Source organism: Microtus ochrogaster, chromosome 10, assembly GCF_000317375.1.
Source record: "Microtus ochrogaster isolate Prairie Vole_2 chromosome 10, MicOch1.0, whole genome shotgun sequence".
Lineage (NCBI taxonomy): Eukaryota > Metazoa > Chordata > Mammalia > Rodentia > Cricetidae > Microtus > Microtus ochrogaster.
The window spans coordinates 8,654,908-8,679,372 of NC_022016.1; the positions used below are offsets into that span (position 1 = coordinate 8,654,908).

General features: G+C 44.9%; 1 protein-coding gene across 1 annotated transcript; it reads left to right on the forward strand.

Moving 5' to 3' along the window:
* The first annotated feature begins 18,647 nt into the window (after positions 1-18,647).
* Positions 18,648-24,243, forward strand: Slc46a2 (solute carrier family 46 member 2). The gene is made up of 4 exons (XM_005352639.3): positions 18,648-19,782; positions 20,986-21,069; positions 21,598-21,754; positions 24,151-24,243. Exons 1-4 carry the CDS (start codon positions 18,648-18,650, stop codon positions 24,203-24,205), a joined length of 1,431 nt encoding a protein of 476 aa, XP_005352696.1. The 3' UTR covers positions 24,206-24,243.
* Positions 24,244-24,465: the final 222 nt, after the last annotated feature.

Here is a 24,465-nt window from a genome sequence, read left to right on the forward strand (position 1 = left end):
ACTTCAGGTTCTCCTCTCTACTTTTGAGACAGGCTTACACAGCTCAATGGCTACACTGGTCTTCCAGAGAGTCCTGGGATCGGTCTCCTCACTCCAGCAATGGCTCACAGGTGCGTGCCAGCACACCTGGTTTTTCTGTGTGTGCTAAGTATTCAAACTCGGGTCCTCATGCTTGCACAGCAAGTGCTTTGCCCACTGAGCTGTGCTCCGCAACCCCAAAGAGACCAGACCACTCATCAAACTTAAATTTGAATCCCACTGAACGTCCCTTTAATGTAGCTTCTGCACAAGACAGACCTTCACAAGAGAATAATCCAGCTCAAAACATCAAGGTCAAGAAGCCTGGCAGGAGAGGGTCTAACATGGTCTTCATGAGCTTGGTGGTATGTACTTGAAGGTACTTCGTTGGTACTGAAATGAAGTCCTTTGCACAGACCATCTCAACTCAGGTGCCCTGAGTTTACACATTAGATTTTTTTTAAAAGATAACTGTTTTATAGTTATCTCTAAATCTCCCATTTCTGCCTCCAGCAGAAAACAGTCTTCTGCATTTCAGACAAAGCTTGGCACGTCCGTGTTTGGACTGTGTATTGTGGCCCTTGGCAGTGCCAGTTTGGAAGCTCTCAGCCTGGGCTATGAGGCAATGGACCCTGAAGACTTGAAGTTCTCTGGAGCTTCTGGAGACCTGGCTCTCCTCAGTGGTTCTTCTCAGCCTGTTTCCAGATCTCTGCTCTCCTGAAATCTCTACGTTATCTTCACTTCCTCCCTCGACTGCTCCTGCAGTTGTCAGTGGAGAACTGTCAAGGACCGTTCCAGCAGGATGTTCTCCTGGTGGGGTCAGCAGGGAGTCTCAGACCACCTGCTGTAAGGTGCCAGGATGCCAGCAGATAGAATCAATCAGACCTGGGGGTCACTGCCAGTTTGTGGCATCAAGTGGCCCAGCCAAAGCCTCTGCTGTGACTTCAGCAATCAATGGGCAAATGCTGGAGCTTTGTTCTATAAGCCTGCACCTGGACGTGGGCCTCAGGAGCTGGGCACCAGTTGGCAACATGACTGTTCCAAAGTCCAGCCCGGAGTGTGGAAAATAGGAACAAGTAGTTGTTCTAGGTGCAGGACCCCTGTAGTTATCAAACAGCTGCAGATGCTTTTGTGCTCCAAAGCCTGGGGCCAGGTATACAGGCTATTCAAGAACCCACGAACAGGGATTGGACGTAGTGTCAGGTACAGGGGTCGCACCCAGGGGTAGCCGGTCGGCACAGCACCCAGGCTACTGTAGTATGAGTCCAGTGTGGTGAAGACATCGGGCAGTTTCGCTGTCAGTGGCATCAGCCACCCCACCTAGGACCGGTTCACTTGTCAAGCCACCAAGCAGAATGAATGCACTAAAAAAATCGGGTTTGCACAATATTTTCTCAAGCAACTCCGTAGGTCGTTTAATAAAGGAAGGAAATATGTACTTTATAATGGCGACATCTGGTGGTCAATTTGAAAATCTGCAGGCCTTGAGAGACTCACTTGAAAAAGGACACAAAAAGTTGTCTTCTGGTCTCCACATGTATGCACAAATGTGCATGTACCCACGTACATAAGAGGGCTACACAAGGCTTGGCTCTTTGGTCCCCAGCCTCAAAGCTTTGGTGTCACTGGTCTCAGATGGTCAACGTCAGCGCATTGCCACGCATGGCTCCATGGGTCCTGGACTGTGGGTGGTTTGCATGAAGCTGCTGCTGTCTAGGGCATTATGGAGACAATGACCACCTTGACTTCTAGCAAGTGGTGGTAGCTCTCGACCTCAGCCTTCAGACTGACCCTGGTCTCTGTCCAGGTCTCTAGGTGCAGCAGGATCTGGTCGGGCTGTGTCATAACAGGCCTCCACATCTCTCATATTGTTCTCTGACTTGGCACTCAGAGTTCTCATGGAGTCCCAGACCTAGAGGCATAGCTCAGTTCTGTAATTGCCATTTTGGCATCTCTGATCATGGAGGTCTGAGTGATGGTCTCTCTGGGACCAGTACCTGCCCATTTCCTTCTAGTTCTTCTAAGTCAACTGTCATATTGAGTCCTGATGTCGCCCTGATCCTGTTGAGGTTGGGGAGCATAAATATCCATGCTCAGCCTAGAACTGAGAATCTAGACTGTATGAGTCACTTTCCTATTGCTGTGATAAACACCATGACCAAGGCATCCTGTGGAAGAGTTTATTTGGGCTTTTGGTTCCAGAGGAATCAGAGTGTGTCCTGGAGGTGACGTGTGGTAGCCAGTGGCAGGCATGGTGGCAGAAGCAGAGAGCTGTCCCCCCATAATCTCTTCAAACAGCACCACCAGCTGGGGACCAAGTGTTCAATACAAAGGCGGGTTTGTTCATTTCTCATTCAAACCACTCGGGTTCCAGGCCTTTGACTGCCTTCCCGACCCCCAGGGCCACTTCTCCTGGCAGCCCCTGGTGTTGATGTCCCCTGTGACCTATCATAGCGAGGAGGGCGATGTTAGACTGTAGGTGATGTGGCCTTTGTCGCATTAGCTCTACTTTGTGTGTTTGGAATCTTTTAAAAAGTTTTCTCAGGTCTTATGTGGAAACATGTGCTCCACATTGGACACCATTTGTAGGTGGATTTTTTTGTCAGGACCATTGGCTCCCCAACTGACATGGAAAGCTCAGCCGATAGTTTAGGTTTGTTTCTAGCTAGTTCTTACAACTTAAATTAACCCATTTCTACTCATTTACATGTTGTCATGTGACTTGTGACTTTTACTCTCTTCCTGCATGTCTGTTCCTCTGCGTCCATTGGTGACTCTCTCTTTCTTCTCCCCAATGTCCTCTCTGCCTGGAAACTCTGCCTAGCTGTTGGCCACTCAGCATTTTATTAAACCAACCAGAGTGAGACATCTTCACAGTGTACAAAGAGATTATTCCACAGCAGATAAAACAGGAAAAATGTAATTTACAACTACCGTAGACCATAGAAATAGGTCACTTACATCTTTTAAGATTATAATTTTATATTTATTATAATTTATTATGTACTAATATAAAAATATTTATATATTACATGAGTTATAATTCTTGCTACAATTTTTGTATGGTTTCTATCTGTCTGATTGTTTGCTGAAAGTCTCATTGTGGAGTCCAGAACGGGCTTTAATTTCATGATTCTTCTGAGGTAGGGACTACACAATACCCAGACAGAATTTTTGAAAGATAGCTAAACTCAGTTCAATGTGACATTTTGAAAGATGTGTTTCATTTTTAATTCTCCCTCTCTTTCTTCTCTCTCCTTCTATTTCTTCCTTTCTCGTTCTCTGCAGAGACCATAGGAAGGGTCAGATCCCCTGGACATGGAGTTGCATGTAGCTGTGAGGACAGAACCCCAGTCCTCTGCAAGAACAGCAAGTACTCTTAAACTGTAAGCAATCTCTTCAACCCACAGACATGGTTTTTAAGTAGGACATTTCTGTTTTATTTTTGAGATAAGATCTTCTTGTGGCAGTTCACCTGCCTTAGCCTCCCAGGTGCTGGAAATACAGATATAAAACACTATGCCTGGATTATAGAAGGAAAAAAACCAGAATATGCAGGGCATGGTGGCATATACCTTTAATCCCAGCACTCAGAAAGCACAAGTAGGAGAATCCCTGAGTTCAACACCAAGTCTCACCTACAGATCAAGTTCAAGGACAGCTGGATTTACATAGTGAGACCCTGTCTCGTTTAAAATAAAGAAGAGTGGGAATCCACAGTGCCTTACCCTAGTTATGACGACAGTTGTGTCCTTGCAGGTGGAAGAACCACAAGACTATGATTGACTTGCATTTAAGGCAAAAATAAACAGATCCAAAGACATAACATTCTCTTCTTTCTCAAGAGCACTGATAGTTTTGCTAGCTTATCATACCTTTGATGTAATTAATGGTCATGCTAAAGAAGTACAAACAAGAGGTTAAATGAATCTTTATATACAAGTTATCTGAGACCTAAATGTTTCTCCCAAGTTTCCTCCAGAATAAAAAGATGGGTCTGGAAAGATGGCTCAACAGTTATGAGCACAGGAGGCTCTTTCAGAGGCCCAGGTTAGAATCCCGGCATCTACGTCCAGGCTCACGCCAATATAACTCCAGTTCTAAAGGATCAAACTCCCTGCTTCTGGCTTCCATGAGAACCAGGCATACAAGTGGTGCACAGACATACATGCAGGCAAAAGACCCATACACATAAAATAAAATTTAGATGAAGAAATAAGTGAAGGAGACAGTTCAGTGGGTAAGATGCCGACAGCTTAAGAGTGAGGGCCAGAGTTCACATCCCCATCTCCCACATTTAAAAGTCCAGGCATGTATGTTAGCTGCAGAAACAGGGGATCCCTGGGGCAAGCTGACTAGCTAGTCTAGTGGATTGGAAAAAACTATTGGATCAACTAAGAGACCCTGCCCCAATAAACAAAATGGAGAGCAATTGAGTGTTGTGGGATATCTATCAGAGAAAACTAAGCCTACACAGGTTTAAGCCAATAGAAAATTTCTATTAGACAGCCAGAAGCTATACTGGGATTCAGAATCCCAAAGCCTTTCTCAGCATGAGATTTAAGCACAGAAACCATATTCTGGGTTGGCATACATTGTTAACAAGAGCAACAACCCAGACGTGGAACCACAGAAGCCACAAAAACAAGGTTAGTACATACAGTACTTTCCCAGAACTACAGATTTGATGAATTAGGGTTTTTTTTTTGAATTAGGGTTTTCTTTTCTCTCATTTTGGCTGGTGGTGTTGTCTACATGCTGAGTTTTAAGGCCTGAATGGTATATCCATCATGGAATCAGTTGTGCTAAGGTTTGGGGACCTAGTAAGGTATGGGAGCCTGTTACACCAAGAAAGATATCCATTGTCAGCTTCTGGACTCTACACACACACACAAAAAAAAAAATATCAGGAGAGGAGAGGCAAGGCAATAGTAGAACTTGGGATCTCAAAGGGAATGGTGAGGTTCAGGACTTTGGAGTTTGGAGGAGTGGAAGGTGGTTGGAGAGATGCAGGAGTTGTTGGGTAGTTCTGAAGGACTGTTTAACACTGGACCTGTAAATTCGTGGTGACATCATCTGCCTTACTGTAAGATCTCTCCAAGCAATCCTCAGCTACGTAAATAAGTTATTTCAAGGCCAGCACACAGGAAAAAGACAGACAACAGAGAACAGTATTTATGAAAAAGTAATGAAATTCATCATAAAGTTAGACCACAAAGGAAGAGGAAAAAGAGAGAAAGCTACTGATTTGGAAAACTAGATATTTGTATAGGTGTCAGGGTCCTGATAAGATCAAAGAACCACTGATGTAGAAACAAGTGAAGAAGCAGCGAAGAAAAGACTGTAGTCAGTGGGACGTTTGAACGAATGACTTTGGAGGTGGTTCACTCAGGTTGAGAACCAGCTGGAAGATCCAAGGAGCTCTGTAGCTAAATAAGGTAAGGGTCAGTAGAGATGAGTGACTGGGGGTCTGGTGATGTAGGTGGGTCTTCTGTCTATGTGTTACTTTCATTGGTCAAATAAAGAGACTGCCTTGGCCTTTGATAGGACAGCAGCTTAGATAGGCGGAGTAGACAGAACAGAATGCTGGGAGAAAGAAGCAGAGTCAGGCAGACGCCATGCTTCTCCTACCCAGGACAGATGGTGGTTAGACTCATGCCGGTAAGCCACAGTCAAGTGGCGATAGGCGTTAATAGAAAGGGGTTAATCAAGATGTGAGAGTTAGCCAGTAAGAGGCTAGAGCTAATGGGCCAGGCAGTGTTTAAATGAATGCAATTTGTGTGTTGTTATTTCAGGTGTGTGCGGGAGGCAGGTGGGACAAAAAGCAGGCTTCCAGCAGCTCCTCACTACAGAGGGAGCCAGGCGGGATGAAAAGCAGGCTGCCGGCAGCTCCTTCTACAGTCTGGCACAGCTCCTTCTACAGTCTGGCACCATCAAATTTCTTGGGTTTACAATCGGTAGAAAATCCAAATCAAACTGGCATCATAAAAAATGAGTGTAGTAGGTTTTGTTAAAAACATGAAGGGATAACTTAGCTTCTGGCATAGCTGTGTCCATGAATTCATAGGAGGCCAATGGGATTTGGACCTTCCAGTTTTCAGGTCTGCTCTGTGTTGGTTCCAATCTCAGATAAGTTTTTATCCAATCTTAGGGAAACTCTAGGCTTTCGTACCCTTTTGCCCAAGACCAACAGGATAAAAAGGAGGATCTCTCTTTCCTAACTACTCAAGCCCAACTTCTTGGGCCTCTTCTTACTGGTCAAGATTTGGGTTGTAGTTCCATTGCTGCAATTATGGGCACACAGTGCTGTGACTGGACAGTGTCTCACATCCACCTGTGTTATACAAAATGGTAAAGGTCAAAGTGTCGGAGAGCAGAAGCAGAGTGGGGTAGTAGGTGGATTGATCAGAGGACACACGAGGGCAGTTACCACTGCGCTGATGTGTACTGAGCAACAGAGACAAATACGTCGTCCTTCACAATGCTGAGTGGGCTGTTTAGGAACTCATTCAGCCTGGTAGCAGAGCCCAGGGCAGAGCGGAGTCTCATAAAGTCACTCTTGAAAAGAAAACATGGCACGGCATCAACAATTTTATGTGTGAGACAGAACTTGTAGTGTTAGTACCATGAGTGCCATTTATCTGTTTGTTTGTTTTTCTAGTTATATTACATTTATTTGTGTGTGTTTGTTACAGGAGGGAGGTGTGTTTGTGTGTGGGTGTGTGCTGTGGGGCCGAATTATGCAGGCCCATATTATGTGGGTGATTTCAGGATTTGAATGATCACTGAAACTCCCTTTCGATACTGTCTGTGAATTGTGTCTTTATTTATTCCCACACCTCCACTCTCAGAAAAACACAGAAGAGACCAGATGTACAGAGGAGAACATGAGGGACCTGCGAGAAAATCGCTCTACCGGTGAAGAGGTGAGGAAGGAGCACTCAGAATAAGTAATAGAATTTAAAAGACAAAGACAGTAGTGGGAAATAAAAAAAACAGGAGTAAAAATTTGTAAATAATAAATATAAATATAGAACAAAGAAACTGTATTCAGTCATGTATGTTGATAACCAGAGGAGCTAAAGTGGAGCAGAAACAAAGGCAGAGATGTTTAGTTTGTAAATAGCATATTCCCGCCCCTGCACTGGCTGCATACTTACAGGTGCTGGCTTCTGGCCACTCGGGGACTCAGGGAAGCCAAGGCGCACATCCCCCTATAAGCAGCAATGCTATGGTCACGGAGATGCAGCTTCAATCGCTGCTGAAAGGCTAGGAAGAGTGAAGGGATTAACACAAAGATTGCCAGGGTTACCGCTGAGATTGTCACAGAACGTGCACAGGTGCTATAGCCAGCGGACTCTGACCCACACAGCATGAGGGAGCTGAGCAGAAGGCAAAGACAGTTTAGAGAGCTTAACCCACAGTGCACCGAGCAGGTCAACAGAAACGCAGAGAGGCTAAATTTGACCCATGAGTCAAGGAGCTTATATGGATAATTCTAGAGGATTCAGGAATCCTCCCAATGTTAGGATTACAAGTTAAAAAAGCAGAAAGGCCAAGCCAAGCATGGCCTGCCCCCTGCCATGCAGCCCGGCTTCATCTTGACAGGCAGGTTTGCTAAAAGGTAGCCTCAGAGAACAGCAGCTTCAGGATAGTTAAAAATAAACAAGCAGGTTAAATATCCTTCCTTTTTTCCATTTCACATTTCTTGCTTCTTTGTCAAAACCTGGTGTCCATAGGCCTGTGGATTGATACCCAAGGTCTTTGACTCGGTTCCTTTGGTCCTCATATCTGCTTTTCTGTCAATGCCAGGCTGTTTTCAGAACTGTGGCTCTGTAGTGGAGTTTGAAGTCAGGGATTGTGATGCCTCCAGAAGTTTCTTTATTGTACAGGATTGTTTTAGTTATACTGGGTTTTTGCTTTTAAGTATTGTTCTTCCAAGGTCTGTGAAGAATTTTGCCGTGATTTTAATGGGCATTTGTGTTGAATATCTAGATTGCTTTTGGTAAGTTTGCCATTTTTGTTATGTTAGTTCTACCTTCCCAAGAATAAGGGAGATTTTTCTGGTGTCTTAATTTCTTTCTTCAATCATATATGATTTTCCCACTTGTGAGGTTAGAGTTACTCCAAGATATTTTATGGTATTTGTAACTATTTGTGAAGGGTGACATTCCTCTGATTTCTTTCTCACCTTATTTATCATCTATGTAAAAGAGGTGCATTTAGGTTGTTTCTGGATTCTAGCTGTTACAAAATAATTCTTCTATGAACATAGTTGAGCATATGCCCTTATGGTATGTTTGAGCATCCTTTGTGTTTATACCCAAAAGTGGTATTGCTGAGTCTTAAGGTAGATTGTTCCCTAATTTTCTGAGAAATTGCCGTACTGGGAGTTTGCACTCCCACCAGTTAGGGAGGAGTTTTTCTTTCCCCCACCTTCCCTTCAGCATCAGTGGTTTTGATCTTAGCCCTTCTTACAGGTATGAGATGGAATCTCAGAGTTGTTTTGATTTTCATTTTTCTGATGTCTAAAGATGTTGAACATTTCTTAAGTGTCTCTTAGTCATTTTAGATTCATCCATTGAGAGTTTTCTGTTCAGGTCTTGTACCCTACTGTTATTGGATTATTAATTGGTCATTATTGAAATGACCAATTTCTTGAATTCTTTGTATGTTTTAGAGTGTATTAGCAAAGATATTTTCCTTGTCTGTAGACTGATATTTTATCTTGTTGATTGTGTTCTTTGCTTTACAGAAGATTCTCAGTCTCAGGAGATCCCATTTATTAATTGCTTATCTCAATGTCTGTGCTACTGGGGTTGTATTTGGGGTATGCACTTCCAACTTTCTCTTCTATGAGGCTCGGTGTGGTTGGTTTTATATTGAGGCCTCTGATCCATCTGGACTTGAGTCTGGTGCTGAGTGATGAATATGGATCTATTTTCATTCTTCTACATGTTGATATCCAGTTATGCCAGCATCATTTGTTAAATATGCTCTCTTTTATCCATTTTCCTATCAACTAGACAGACTTACAACTTAAAAGAAAAATAGTTTACAAACTTTTAATTAGATGTACAATGGCTAAAACCTTAATTATAATTTCCTTATAGGAGACCTTGAGCCACTAAGTAAAAATTGCTCCCTTGAGCAATGAGCCAATTTCCAGTAGAGAGCTTATAGAAGCTGCCAGACAGGTACTCAAACAGTAAACTATACAAAAACAGCTAACACAATACTTATTCTATAGCAGTTTTATGGGAAAATGGCCCTCTTTTTATGACTGCACCTTCCTGTTCTGCCAGTTAGGAGATTAAACTCTTATTTTTGAATCAGTAGCTTTTTTAGTACAGAAGAGCAGTATAGAATCTAGGAGATATTTTAGCAGAGAACTAACTATGATTAAAGTTTCTTATACTAAGCAATAGAGTAATTGATAATTTTAAAATAATGATTCGTAGACAATTACATTTGCTCACTTTAAGGACCAGATTAATAATAATCTTTTCCCAGCTGATCATTGCTGCAATTCGCACTGTATTTCTTTAATTTTCCTTATAGCTAAAGATCCGTTAAAGGCTGTTATGCTAAATTTTATAGATGGTTCTTCCAATGGAAGAACTGCATATATGGTTAATAGTGAAAAGGAACTGTGGAGCGTGCCTATGGCTCTTTGAAAACAACTTAAAAGGATAGAAGCAGGAGAATCAAGAATAGCCACATAATGCCTAAAGTCATACACCTTTTATGGACGGACAAAGCTGCAGACAGATTTTGGCATGATGGCACTAAGGCGAACTTTGCTAAGGCAAGGTGAAAAAAACCCTTCACCGAATTATAAAAAGCCTGACCCTGTATTAATTTGGGGTTGAGGATGTGTTTGTGCTTTCTCCACAGGAAGAAAATAAAGCTGGTGGAGATGACCGCATGGACAGGAAAGGAATGGCAGTCCCAATGGCATCATAGCTGCAAAGGCCCCCATAGAGGAGTAGGAGCGAGTTCATGGTCCTGCCTTCCCCGCCCCATCTGCAGGACCCACTGTTGCAGTCTGCTCTGCAGGAAGCTGTTCTGCTTCCAGACATTCAGGACTCACACAGTCACTGAGGCCCTGCTGCAAAGACTACAATTTGCTGCAGTCTGAACCCTGTTGACTTTGGAGTTGAACTAGAAAAGCAGACTGAACATTTGACTGTTTTAATCTTTGGGACACAGGACTCATTTGATTAAAATATTGGACCTGAGAACTAAGACCTAAACTTTTCCCTCAGCGAAAGAAAAACTCAAAATAAGGAGTGACTGAAGCCCCTCTTCACATACAAGGGGGCAGCCTAAGGGTTTGACTGATAGCAACAATATCATTGGACTCTCGCCCATCCAAAAAACAAACAAAACAAAACTTTTCTTATCTTTTTATTAGAATGGATTTAAGAAAATTGTGATATGTCAAATTGTGGATTTATTGTTAATTCCCATATTAGAATTATGGTATTGACCTGGTAATGTTTGTAATTACTTATAAGATGTTGAGAAAAGTTTGAATGCCCTGTAAATGTTTGGATTTAATGTATTTGTTAAGAGGTCTAGATTTTGATACAGTATAAAATTGTTAATAGGCACTCTAGGCCAGCTGAAGAAAATATTTCCAACTCAGTTGGTCCTCCTCTCCTTTAACTAGGAGACTGTAGCCATTAGGAATGTGATTATTCATAAAACATTATGAACTCTTTTGGCAAAAAAGTTTGGCTCGGAGACACAGAGCCCAAAGGTATTTCTCTCCCTTAATCTCTTTTATTCACAGAGTTCAGCAGTCAGAGATGGGTTTGAAGCTTCTTCACCCTGAATGCCTAAGACAGGAACTTGCATGATTAGAATGTCTGTTCCAATGATGGGAAAGTCTGGGTAAATGAAGGAGTCTTTGCCTAAGGCAGATGTGATCATCTGTCCTGTTGCGGAAGCACAGGCTTTTCAAAAATTATTAGGTATATAAAGATCTCAAGAAACTAGACCGTAAAAGGCTAATCAACCCAATTATAAAATGGGGCATTGAGCTGAACAGAGAATTCTCAACAGAAGAAGTTCAAATGGCCAAAAGACACTTAAAGCCATGCTCAACTTCCTTAGCGATCAGGGAAATGCAAATCAAGACAACTTTAAGATACCATCTTACACCTATCAGAATGGCTAAAATAAAAAACACCAATGATAGCCTTTGTTGGAGAGGTTGTGGAGAAAGGGGTACACTCATCCATTGCTGGTGGGAATGCAAACTTGTGCAACCACTTTGGAAAGCAATGTGGCGGTTTCTCAGGAAATTCGGGATCAACTTACCCCTGGACCCAGCAATACCACTCTTGGGAATATACCCAAGAGAGGCCCGATCATACAACAAAAGTATATGCTCAACTATGTTCATAGCAGCATTGTTTGTAATAGCCAGAACCTGGAAACAACCTAGATGCCCTTCAATGGAAGAATGGATGAAGAAAGTATGGAATATATACATATTAGAGTACTACTCAGCAGTAAAAAACAATGACTTCTTGAATTTTGCATACAAATGGATGGAAATAGAAAACACTATTCTGAGTGAGGTAAGCCAGACCCAAAAAGAGGAACATGGGATGTTCTCACTCATATTTGGTTTCTAGCCATAAACAAAGGACATTGAGCCTATAATTAGTGGTCCTAGAGAAGCTAAATAAGGAGAACCCAAAGAAAAACATATAGGCATCCTCCTGAATATTAACCTTCATCAGGCGATGAAAGGAGACAGAGACAGAGACTCACATTGGAGCACTGGACAGAAATCTCAAGGTCCAAATCAGGAGCAGAAGGAGAGAGAGCACGAGCAAGGAACTCAGGACCATGAGGGGTGCATCCACACACTGAGACAATGGGGATGTTCTACTGGAACTCACCAAGGCCAGCTGGCCTGGGTCTGGAAAAGCCTGGGGTAAAACTGGACTCTCTGAACATAGCGGACAATGAGGACTACTGAGAACTCAAGAACAATGGCAATGGGTTTCTGATCCTACTGCACACACTGGCTTTGTGGGAGCCTAGGCAGTTTGGATGCTCAACTTGCTAGACCTGAATGGAGGTGGGGGTTCCTTGGACTTCCCACAGGACAGGGAACCCTGATTGCTTTTCGGGCTGGGGGGGGACTTAGTTGGGGAGGGGGAGGGAAATAGGAGGCGGTGGCAGGGAAGAGACAGAAATCTTTAATAAATAAATAAATTTAAAAAAATTATTAGGAAGGAGATATTGTGGGGGCTGAACTATCCAGGCCCATATTCCACATTGTCTGGTGATCAAAGAATCTGAGCAAGGCACAATTTGCACCTTCCACACAGGAGGGGATTGCCTGGCTCTTTGAAGCAAAGCAAATACAGCACCATCTCAACTGGTGCCAGGGTGTGCTAATGTTGTTCTGCTCCTTCTGTTGTAAATTAGGAGGTCACCTAGAGAAGAGGTGTTTTCAGTCTATGTGACAAAGTAGGTATAGGCAAGATATGACCTAAGTCATTTCCCTGCTAACTAGGAAACAATGCTAACGAGGTTTATGTTACCTTCCCCCTCAGTTTACCTTGATATAAAAGCTGTTTGGAAAATAAACGTGGGTGATTTCAGGGTTTGGATGATCACTGAAACTCCCTTCAATACTGCCATGTGAATTGTGTTTTCATTTATTCTCACGCCTCCGTTCTGGTATGAGAAATGATTTATGTCAGGGCTGGACCCAGACAGTGGCATATATACTACAGCACACATGTGGGCCTTGTGGGAATTGGTTCTAAGGAGCTATTGGGTGCTGTGATTGAACTAGGTTGTCAGACTTGGTGGCAAGTGCATTTACCTGCTGAGCTGTCTTGCTAACCCTACAAGTATTTTATAACTCTTTAGGATGAAAGATCCTTAAAGGCAAGACTTTGCCTTCTTGGTACCTTCTATTGGGCAATATACTGAATGTTTGTAAAGAATGGGTTGTTGGGTGGATGGATGGATGGATGGATGGATGGATGGACAAGTAGATAGATGGATGGATGGACAAGTATATGTATTTATGTGTGTATGGATGGATGGGTGGATGGACAAGTGGATGGATGGATGGATGATTCATGAATAAACAAATGGACCACATTGGTTTGACAATATATTAAAAATAGAAAAGTTCACATTATTAAAAATCTTCAACAATTACATGCCTCTTAAATGTATCTCTTCTTGATTATTTCAAGTGCAGTGTAAAAATGGCATAGACCCTAAAACCACACGAACCTAGGTCCTTGCTTTATGTGACCTTTGTAAATCTCAGTTTCCTCATCTATAAAATTGGGTAACATTATTATTAGTAGGATGCCATCTCAGGGTGGAAAGACCAATGCATCAATTGCCCAAGAAGTTGCATGGGTGTAGTCACTATATTGATGAATTTGCTTGAGTCAGGAGCTAACTCTCAACCCAGCAAAATAAGAAAAAGGTCACATTTCATCAGAACCACAAGAGGGAAGGATAGACACCTGTATCGCCTACACTGGAAAAGTAGAGAGAGTCGAGGCTAGAGCTTAGTTGGTAGAGGGCCTCGCTTGCAGGAAGCCCTAAGTTCAGTCTCCAGTACCACATAAACAGACAGGGTGACTTACACCATGAAACCTGTAATCCTAGCACTCGAGGGGAGAAGGCAGGAGGATCATAGTTCAAGGCTATCCTTGGCTACATAGGAAGTTTAGATCAGGATAGGCCACGTGACATTCTGTCTCAAAACAGAAAAGAAAAGGAGAAAAAGGCAGATAGACCACAATGTTTGCTTATCAACTTATCAGGTAGAATGACGGAGAGTCCAAGTAACTAGCGTATTTTCTTCCTTGCAACAATATAATGGCAGTAAAAATCACTGTAACTGGAGGATTGTTTGTGATCAAACAGCGGGCTTGAGTTGTGTCCTTCATGTAGTGAGAGCCCAACCACTGGACAACACTTGAGAGACAAGCACTGTATCCTAGGGTCACAAGGCAGCAACCTGATCTTGGGGTCCCACTGAGCAGGCTCAGCCACTTGCCTGAATGACCGAAGAAGTCATGGTAGTAGTAGTAGTAGAAGCAGAAAACAAATTTGTTTAGCATAAAGGAAGTGAATACAGGGACTAGCATCCTAGGCTTGCCTGTAGGATCCAAGAAGAACTTCAGGCTATACAAGAAGGAACAAACTTGTTTGGGTGATGGTTATCTCAGGAGTGTTGTGAGGAGCCTGGTTGGTGACAGGAAAGCTACCGCCTACGGAGTAGTTTTGACTCTTATTACAACACGTTTATGATTAGACTTGGAACCCACAGTAACTGCAAAAAAAAAAAAATGACTCAGAAAAAGAGCAAGACAGTTAGTTAGATCAACCACAGCATCTCCTTTTAGGGTTAAGATAAAGACTGGAAAGTTCTAGATGTTCCCTCAGTGGTCTGGAACACTGCAGCTTAAAGCTAGAAGATCCAATCTTTCTGCCACCTCTTCCATGCTGGTCTGAGTCTGGGGTTCAGGGGACAGCCTATGATACAGATGTCCCATATGTAGCTGGGTACTCCACAGGTCCTTATTCTCTGCATTTGACTAGCTGTGAATTTCTGCATCAGCTACATCCTCTTCACTAAGAAGTATCTCTGATGAGGTCTGGGAGCTGCACTAATCCACCCGTACAGAGATTCTAATCTAGAAAGAAGGAGTTTCATAATATGCTTATTTGACAGAATTTATTTCAGAAAATAATAGAAGTAGGTTGGGGAGAACCATAGTGGAACAGTATTTTTGCTTTTTTTTTTGGACAAGACAGGACAAGTCAGAACAACTGTGGTATTTGGACAAGCTCGAGTTAGCTAACACAAGTGAGCGAGGAAAAGGGCTCACAAACTGGAGATATTGACAGTTGGGGAAGGGGAGAGGACCAGCCAGTGTTCTTTAAGAATGTGTTCCCTGGTGGGCTGACCATGTTCCAGCAGATGGCTTCACATAAGGGATCCCATTTACTGAAACATGGGCAACCTGAAAACACTAAACACAGCGTATATGTGTATGGAATTGTCAAGAGATAAAAAAGGGGGAACAGAAACAGAGACACTTTTAAAAAGAGAGCATGTTAATTCTTATATATGTTGCTTAAAGGGTTAGAAGAAATTTTATTTTATATTTTTCATATAAACTAGATACCTTTTAAAGATTTACTTGTGTGTGTGCGTGTGCGTGTGTGTGCGTGTGTGTGTGTGCATGTGTGTGTGCGTGTGTGTGCGTGTGTGTGTGTGTGTATGTGTGTGTGCATGTGTGTGTGTGTGTGTGTGTTTGCTCATGCCACAGCAAGTTCATGGAAGTCAGTAGACAACTTGAGGGAGAAGGTTCTCTCTTCTCTGTTCCTTTGTAAAAATAAATTTGGAGCCATTTATTAAGGTAAGAAATTATTTTCCATTTGAAAATAATTCCATTGAATTATTTTCCTGCCTGAGATGAAACTTCAGTCAGGGAAATTTTGACCACACCTCTTGTTTATTTCTGCAATCCTTCACTGAGCAAGAGAAACTCCCATATTGGCAACGGTGATGTCTCTGTAGCTCCACCTTCTTGTTGGTTGAGAGGGCATCTTCAAATGGATTGCAGCATTCTCTCCACAGCAGTAGGCTTTCAAAGGCTGCCTGGTGTGAACTGCCGGCTTTCTGTGTGAGTCTGGGCAAATTATTTCAACATCTCTATTTCAGCCCATAGACTTTCTGAAACAACTATATAATACAATGTGCTTACTACGTGGTAAGAGTTCAATAAAATATAGACGCCACCCTTTGTGGGCTAGGGTGGGGCTGAGGTGTAGCTCGGTTGGTAGAGTGTTTGTCTTGCATGCACAAAGCTCTGGGTTCCATCCTCAGCCCCCCTGAACCCAGCATGCTCCCTGTACGTCTATCAAGAGCAGAGCAGGAGGACTAGAATTTCAAGGTCATCCTTGGTGTCATGACAAGTCTGAGGCTAGTTGGGGCGACATGAGACTGTGAACTAGTATACCTTTAGTCATATAGAGATAAGAAATTTAACTTTTTCTCTTTCATGAAGCCAGTTATGAGCTACAGATTAGATTCCTGATATGCAAGACAGTGGTATTCAGTTTATTGCTAGTACCTTAGGAGTGGAGGGAAACCTTTCCCATAATATCTGAACACAAGGAAATTAAGAAAGCCTGTGAAAGATACTAAATCTTGATGTGGCAGAGAGTCGAGGCTCAACTTGCTGGTAGCCTGAGTCACTTAAATTGGCCAGGTGCAACTTCATGTGGACCCAGCATTCAGAGAGGAAAAGGAGATAGTGAGAATATAAACCAATCCACAGTAGTCTAAAACGGGACAGGCATCTAAACCGGGACAGGCATCATCGGACCTGAGACTAGATCGTTTCCAGACCAGAAGATTCAGACCACAAGCCTGGAGGACCCTAAGGCTGGCTGGCATCCAGCTTCTCCTAGGTCTGATGTGAATCTCTCAGAGGCACTTTACATTGAAGACGGAAGGAGCTGAGAACCCAAGAAGTCTGCCAGAGATTGGGCAAGGCTGCCTCCTCTTGTCTTCAGCACCAAGAATAGACTCCTTTGATCCGATGGCCTGAGCGGTCCTTCTGGTTGAACCATCACTGATTGCAGAGCTCTCTTAACCATCCCTAGAGTTTCTGCCATGCATGAGAGCAGGTTGCTGGGCTGCTTGCTGAAGCCTTGGAAAAATATGTTAGGAATGGAGTAGGAGAACCAGGTATGGGTTGGTGAGAACAGGATGAGGTGTGTGTGGGGGGGACAAGCTGGGGAGCCAGATCCACAGGTACATCTCACAAGAGAGGACTGTGTACATCTTTTTCTTTGCAGATGTTGGAGGTGTCTGGGTCTGGACACAAAGAAGGGACTGGGTGGTGACAAAGACTAAAGAAGAACCTTAAGAACTACCAGAGGGGCACACGGTTAACAAGCACCGCCTGCAATCTGATCCCTCCCTACTGTAGAAGCACATTATCCAGCCATCTGGCTTTTTGGACTCTCCCAGGCAGACTGTGTGTCTTTTTGTAACTTTGAATTGATGCCAGTCACATTAGCATTACTGTGTCAGGGTTGACGGTGGAGAGACAAGAAGACAGGCTGGGTGATTTCTAACTATCTTATGGAAGAGAAAGGCCATCTTACTTCTTAATGTATTTTGAATCCTGTATCCCCCTGATCCTCAGTCCAGAGGCATGTGCTTGAAAGAGGAAGCAAGGGGTCTGGGGAATGGAACTCTTAGCCCAGGCTAGAAAGGATTGAGGCCACGAGGCAGGAAGAGCAACCATGAGGGAGCAATAAGGGTCTCTGCTCCTGGCTTTACTCAGAAGAACCCACCGTCTCCAGTGAGCTCCACCACGCCCTACCAGAGTCCAGTTTTATGCTCTGGGGGGAGCATCTGGGCCTGAGAGCTGAGGCTGGAGCCCAACAGGAAGGCCCGTCAATACAGGTGCATGAAGTAGGTGCTTCTCTGAGAGGCCTTGGTCCAAAGGAGCTGCCATCGAGTTAACTTCTTTGAAAGTCTGTGCTAGAAGCTTCTTACAATGTAGGCCCTTGTTGTTTTATTCTTATTTTTTTTAATTAATAAGCTTAATGTGTGTGTGTGTGTGTGTGTGTGTGTGTGTGTGTGTGTGTTTCTCTACTACAGTATGTGTGCAAAGGTCAGAGACAGGTTTCTGAGTGGCTCTTTCCTTCTATGGTTTGGGTCCCAGGGTTTGAATGATGGCCATAAGGCTTGGTAGCAGGGCCTTTCCCTGCTGAACCATCTTTTCTTTTCTCTTTTTCTTTTTCTTTATTTATTTAGAGACAGGGTCTCTTGTAGCCAACTCTCTCTGTAGCTGAGGATGATCTTGAAGTTTTTGAGTCCTGGAATTACAGGCATGTGCCAGCATTCCTGGTTACATGGTACAGGCATTAGAACCCAGAGCTTTGTGCACACCAAGGTTCCTCTTACTTTTTTTGTTTGTTTTTTGTTTTGTTTTGTTTTCAAGACAGGGCTTCTCTGTAGCTTTGGATCCTGCCCTGAAAACTCACTTTGTAGACCAGACTGGTCTCAAAGTCACAGAAATCCGTCTGTCTCTGTCTCCTGAATGCTGGGATTAAAGGCATGTGTCCTCTTAGTTTTTTTGACAAAGAAAACTTGACACCACAGAGTTACATCAAGCAAAAGTCTAGCCATCAGACCCCTGCCCAGACCTGCCTCCAAACGAGGAAGAATTTGGAACCGTTCCCTGGGCGGATCCCAGAGCTTCCTCAGCTGAGTTCAGCACCTTTGGTCCTGTGGCCAGCTCTAAGAAGTGTGGGAAGGGAGCTGAGGCTCCCCTGTGCTATGGCTTCCCTGGGCAGCCTCCAGCCTGCTCAACCAGACCCGGGTGGAGGTGGGGGCGGGGCGCTGCTTTTTCCGACTGGGGAGGAGGGGCCACAGTTAGGTTGGTCCCTTGGCCATTAAACTAGCTGCTGTCACAGGAGCCGCCCCAGGCTTCTCCCAAGCACTTAGGGACTGAGCCCCGACCCTCTGTAAAGCAGTCAGATTTGGGATCAGCTTTCTGCAGACAGCAAACCCTGTGCCCTGCCGCAGCACAGGTTACATGGGTCCCGGGGTCAGCTGTCCGTGGGGAAACCGGCTCTCTGGCTTCCAGGTGAGGACTTGGATAGAGCCTGTGGTGGCCTCAACCCAGGTGGCCGGCTCCCTCTACGATGCAGGATTACTCTTGGTAGTGAAGGAGTCCTTCTCATCTGAGGCTGGAGGCTCTTCCAACCACAATGCCAGCCAGTCGATCAGGGGGCATCAGGAGGACCAACAGCAGAAGGCCATCTCCAATTTCTACATCATTTACAACCTCGTGATGGGTCTGACACCGCTGCTGTCCGCCTATGGGTTGGGCTGGCTCAGTGACCGCTACCATCGCAAGATCTCTATCTGCATGGCAACACTGGGTTTCCTGCTGTGCCGCACAGGACTCCTCCTCAAAGTGATGCTGGACTGGCCGGTGGAGGTGTTGTACGGAGCAGTGGCGCTCAGTGGGCTCTGCGGGGGCTTCTCCGCTTATTGGTCCGGGGTCATGGCACTGGGATCCCTAGGCTGCGCTGAAGGCCACCGCTCCTTGCGCCTCATCCTCATTGATTTAGTACTGGGCTTGGCTGGGTTCTGTGGGAGCATGGCCTCGGGGCATCTCTTCAAACAAATAGTTGGGCACTCTGCTCAGGGCCTCCTGTTAACCTCCTGTAGCGTGGGCTGTGCGGCTTTTGCCCTTTTCTACAGCCTTTTTGTGCTGAAGGTCCCTGAGTCTGTGTCCAAGTCCAACAAGGTGTACCCCACTGTAGATACTGTATCTGGCATGGTGGGCACCTATCGAACCATGGATCCAGATGAGCTGGGCAAGCAGGATGCATCCAGGAACGCTATGACTCCTGGGAAAAGGAAGACCTCCCGGACCATCATCGCCCTGCTATTTGTGGGCGCCATTGTCTATGACCTGGCCGTTGTGGGCACAGTGGATGTCATGGCCCTTTTTGTGCTAAAGGAACCTCTCAGTTGGAACCAAGTGCAGCTGGGCTATGGGATGGCTTCTGGGTACATAATCTTCATCACCAGCTTCTTGGGTGTTCTAGTCTTCTCCCGCTACTTCCTGGACACCACAATGATCATAATTGGGATGGTCTCCTTTGGGTCTGGAGCCCTTCTCTTAGCCTTTGTGAAGGAGACATACACGTTCTACATTGGTAAGTTTGGGGCTCAGGGAGGCAGGATGCTGCAGGCAATCTGTGTCATAGGTTAGGGGTGTGGTCTAGGAGTCCCAGTTCAGTACAGGGGAGACAAGAATGGGTTTGTCTGTTTTGTGCATGTATTACCTGTATTGCTCACTGGATCTTGCCACAGTGGTGCCCATGCTCTGGGGCAAGGAGGTGTAGTCAGTGGATGGCACAGCCTGAAATGGAGATGGGTTCATGTGACTTTAATAATTTAAAATTGTATCTCTGTAAGCAGAGTGGGCAGCGTGCTCTCTATAACGCCTGCGGTGCTCAGAGGATGGTTTGGCAGAGTTCATTTTCTCCTTACACCACGTGGCTTCAGGGATTGAACTCAGGTTATCTGGTAGCAAGCACCTTTACCTGCTAAGCTACTTCCCCAGCCCTCTCTTTCTAGCTTTAAATAGATAAAATACACAAAAAGTTCCCTAAATCATCTAGGGCCAGATAAGAGCTTTTTAACAATGCAGAGAATTTCTCAATAATTAGCTCCAGTGGAACTCCATTGGCTCCACAAGCATTGGAGAGCATACCCACAAGACCGTGGACTGGGGTTTCCACTGGAGGACAGAGAGGTCAGACAACCTTGAGCAGAAAGCTCTAGAACTCACACGGTAACAGAACTTTCTCCAGCTGTAATCGTGGCCTCACCTGTCAGCACAATGGCCACTAGCCACGTGTAGCTATTGAGCATTTGATATGTGACCAGCGTAGGGAAAAAACAGAGTTTAGGGCTTATTTCATGTTAACTTACGTAGGCTGTACATGCCGAATAGCTAACAATTTGGAAAAAAAAAAACCTCTAGATGGTTATCAGGGAACTACCCCAGGTCATAGACCTCAGAGAGACAGCCAGCAAAATGGCAAAGTTACAGGTAAGAATCCTTGTGCAGAGGACAGAGTGCCCTTCTCTCCAGCCCTTCCCCCTTCCTTTTCTTTCTCTCCCCATCCCCCACTAGTTAATAATGAGGTGAGGCAGCTGAACTAGGTGGGGGAACCATTTCTGAGAGCCAGAGATTCAGAGTCTGGGCTACTCAGGGTCCTCCCAGCAGAGAGGTCTAGTCTTCCACAGGGACTGGGGATTGGGGGGGGGGGCACTGGAAGGGAAGCCTTTGTTTGTTTTGATCTGTGTTAAAGCTGGACTCAAATGCGAAGTATTCTTCCGATCTGTTACAGCTCGAGCCATCATGATGTTTGCACTTATCCCCATCACGACCATCCGATCAGCCATGTCCAAACTCATAAAGGACTCTTCCTATGGTGAGCAGAGGACTCTCCAGGATGTCCTGCTTGCTGTCACAGACTCTCAGAAACAGAAGATTCAGAAGCAGGGCTGGGGAGATGGCTCAGTTGATAAAGTGCTTGCACGAGGTCCTGAGAGTGGAGTGGATCTCTAACACTCATAAAATGCTGGTGTGGGGGCTGGGCAGGATGAGAGGAGGGTCCCTGCAGCTATGTGTACTCATAGCCTACACACACACACACACACACCCTAGAAGCATCCTCAAACTTATAGGGAACGTACTGGTTTCTATGTGGGGCAAGAAGAATGGAGAAAGGAGGGTAGAGAAAGTTCACCAAAGTTAGTCACTACAAGTCAGAGTCAAGGAAAGATATTTCTGGAAGATCCAACTAGATGGAGACAGGATTCCCTCCAAATTGAGCCATGGGGACTGAAAAGGAGTCCCTAGGAGCGTGATGGGGGTCTCTGGAGATCCCCAGGGACCAGGTAGGGGAAGAAGACAGGGACAACAATATATGTCCTGATAATCTTTGTTTCTTCCACAGGAAAGGTGTTTGTTATATTGCAGCTGTGCCTAGCTCTGACTGGCGTGGTGACATCCACCCTATATAACAAGATCTATCAGCTCACTCTGGACAAGTTCACGGGCACCTGCTTTGTCCTATCTTCCTTTCTCTCCTTCTTGGCAATTGTTCCAATTGGGTAAGACAAAAACTGACTACTGTGTGGGTTTAGGTTTAGGGCCCTGGTGTTTACATCAACCACAGGCTTTCTTTTTTTTTTTAATTATAAGCGCTTTCTCAAAGAAGAACAGCACCAAAAACTTGGTTCCTTTCTGACAATTTTATAAAACTATTTATTTATTTACTTCCTTACAGTTGGAGGCTCTGTCAGAAACTCACAGGAGCCATTCTGACCAAATCTTTGGTTTGGATCCTTTGTCCCTTCCAAGGACATTTTCTTCTCTGTGCCCTGAAGGGACTCAGTGACCACTGTGTGACTTGACACGTGTGAGCTCCCCAACAAGGCCTTAGGCAACAATTCCTTGACCTCTTCCTGACCTCTTCCTGGCCTCTCCCTTAAGAAACAAGAGCACCCACCTCCAGGCAAGCACAGGCAGATGACCCAGCAGTGAAAGAACAGGCGAGCTTCTCCATAGCCAGACACTGGTCCAGGAGTCAGAAGGACGGAAAAAAGCCAGAGTTATTTGGCTTCACTAGAATAAGTGTGAATTGCAAAGGTGTGTGTGCACGCACACACACATGAGCGCGAGTGTGGGCTGAAGTTCATCCTCTCCTTACACCGTGTAGGATCTGGGCTTGAACTCAGATTTGTCAGGCTTGGTGGCAAGTGTCCTTACCTGTTAAGCCATCTTACCAGCTCTGCAACAAATGTTCTGAAAACATTTCATGTGTGTTCAGATGCCCTTGGAGGCCAGAGGAAGGTCTTGGATCCCTTGGAGCTAGAGTTAGAGGTTGTTATAAGGCCCTTGACATGGGTGCAGGGAATCAAACTCGGGTCCTCTGGAAGCATCCTTACCTGCAGAACCATCCTGCCAGCTCTACACCAAATCTTAATTCCCCACACAGAATCTTCACGATCTTGTGTCCAGCAGGCAGAGGCTCTGACCGGATGATCATGTGGATCAGGCACCTACCTGTTAAGTGCTTCCTCCCTCAGCCTTCAGCCGTCCAGAAACACGTGCAGACAAAGACACATTTCTACACATTGCATGACTAGGAAAGATTTGAAAATGACTGCTCTCAGGTCCCATCTCCACAGACTGGGACTCGCACAGCCTGGGATAGACATTGTTTTAAAGCTCGACAGCTTTGTTTTGAATGTATAACTAAGACTGAACACGCATGGTGTAACAGAAATGCTTCCCTTGTCCTGAAGTCACTCATTGAGAATCCGAAAATCTCTTCCAGCTAAAGGTTGGCCAGGTTCTTGTGCTGTCATTAAGTAAAAGCAGGAGGAAAGACCTGTGGGGTCCTAGAAACAGAAGGGAAGGCTATGCCAAACACAGACAGTTCCAGGAAGGCGTGCCAAAGCAGGGCGGGACATGGAAGTCAGAAGGCTGGACCAGCTACTATTGCATTCTCCTTCCTGATACCAGAAGAGGTCTTTAGGACAGGGCTGCCAACAGCCTGGCCATAAATGAGGGGCAGGATCTGAGTGGTCCCTGTAACAAAAGGAAGGCATAGTCACAGTCACAATGGGAACCTGTCTCCCTTGCCAGTTCTTCTTTACATGAACAGGGGGTGTTAAGGAAGGCTTCACAAGGCTCTTTGCTACACGGGGAAAGTGTAAACCTCCAGAAGAGAATGATTTCATGTTCTCCAACCTCCACACAACCTACATCCATATCCCATCTCCATCACAGACTTTTAAACAAACAGTACTAGTAAACACTTTAAATCTTTGTATATAATAATTCATAAAGACTCCTTCAAGGTAACTATTATTTATCCCTATTTTGCAGAAGAGAAAAGAAAAACTCCTCCCTCCACGTTGGTCTAAATTAAATCTTGTTTAAGCTTCTGTATTTCCCTTCACAGCACACTGTTTATATGCTTCCCACTGGACTACAGGCTCTCAGAAGACAGAGCCCACAGCTGTGTGGCTCCCTGTGTGCCCACGGTGCCCAGGAGAGAGCTCTCAGCAGCTAAGAAGTGTAGAACATGGTTCTCAACCTGTGGGTTGCATATTACATATTTACATTACAATTCATAGCAAAAGCAAAGCCACAGTTATGGAGTAGCAACAAAAAGAATTTTATAGTTGTGGGTCACACAGCATGCGGACCTGTATTAGAGGGGTCGCATCAGGAAGGCTGAGAACCACTGCCCTAGGAGGATTTGCTTAGTGACTAAATGCAGGGCCGAGGCAAAGATGAAACAGCTGTCTAGTCCACAGTGGTAGTGGAGACAGGGAGAGGTTCATTATCCCAGGACTCGCTTGGTAACATCTGATGCACTGTGGTGAGAAAGAGCAGTGGGGGATGATCCAGGCACAGGGGAAGCTGCTAAGTTGCCTGCTTCCCTTTGCCTCATTCCAGCTCTCCTTTTCTAATCCTCTTTTGCAAATCCTTACAGCATCGTGGCCTACAAACAAGTCCCAAGGGCACAAGGAGAGGGTGTGGAGAAATGAAGGAGCTGAAAACACCTCAATTACCAAGTTCTGCCCATGAAACCCCAATTCCAGCCTTCCAACGGCCTGCTGATGCCCTTAGGTTCCTGGTGGGAGGGAAAATCAGTTTCTGGGTATTGGAGAAAGGCAGAGGTTAGGGTCTGGGGTACCAGCTGCTTGCACTGGCATTCTAGGTCCTGGAGGGGTTCAGGCTCCATTCAGCTAGCCTTTCTTCCATCACTGTCTTAAGGGTTCCAATCAAGGGATAGCAAGTCACATGT

Bases quoted from the DNA above. Each gene is read 5' to 3' on its own strand.
- Slc46a2 (XM_005352639.3), top strand. From the start codon at position 18,648: ATGGGTCCCGGGGTCAGCTGTCCGTGGGGAAACCGGCTCTCTGGCTTC. The intron at 19,783-20,985 runs GTAAGTTTGGGG...GATCTGTTACAG, and splicing joins GACATACACGTTCTACATTG to CTCGAGCCATCATGATGTTT. The intron at 21,070-21,597 runs GTGAGCAGAGGA...TTTCTTCCACAG, and splicing joins CATAAAGGACTCTTCCTATG to GAAAGGTGTTTGTTATATTG.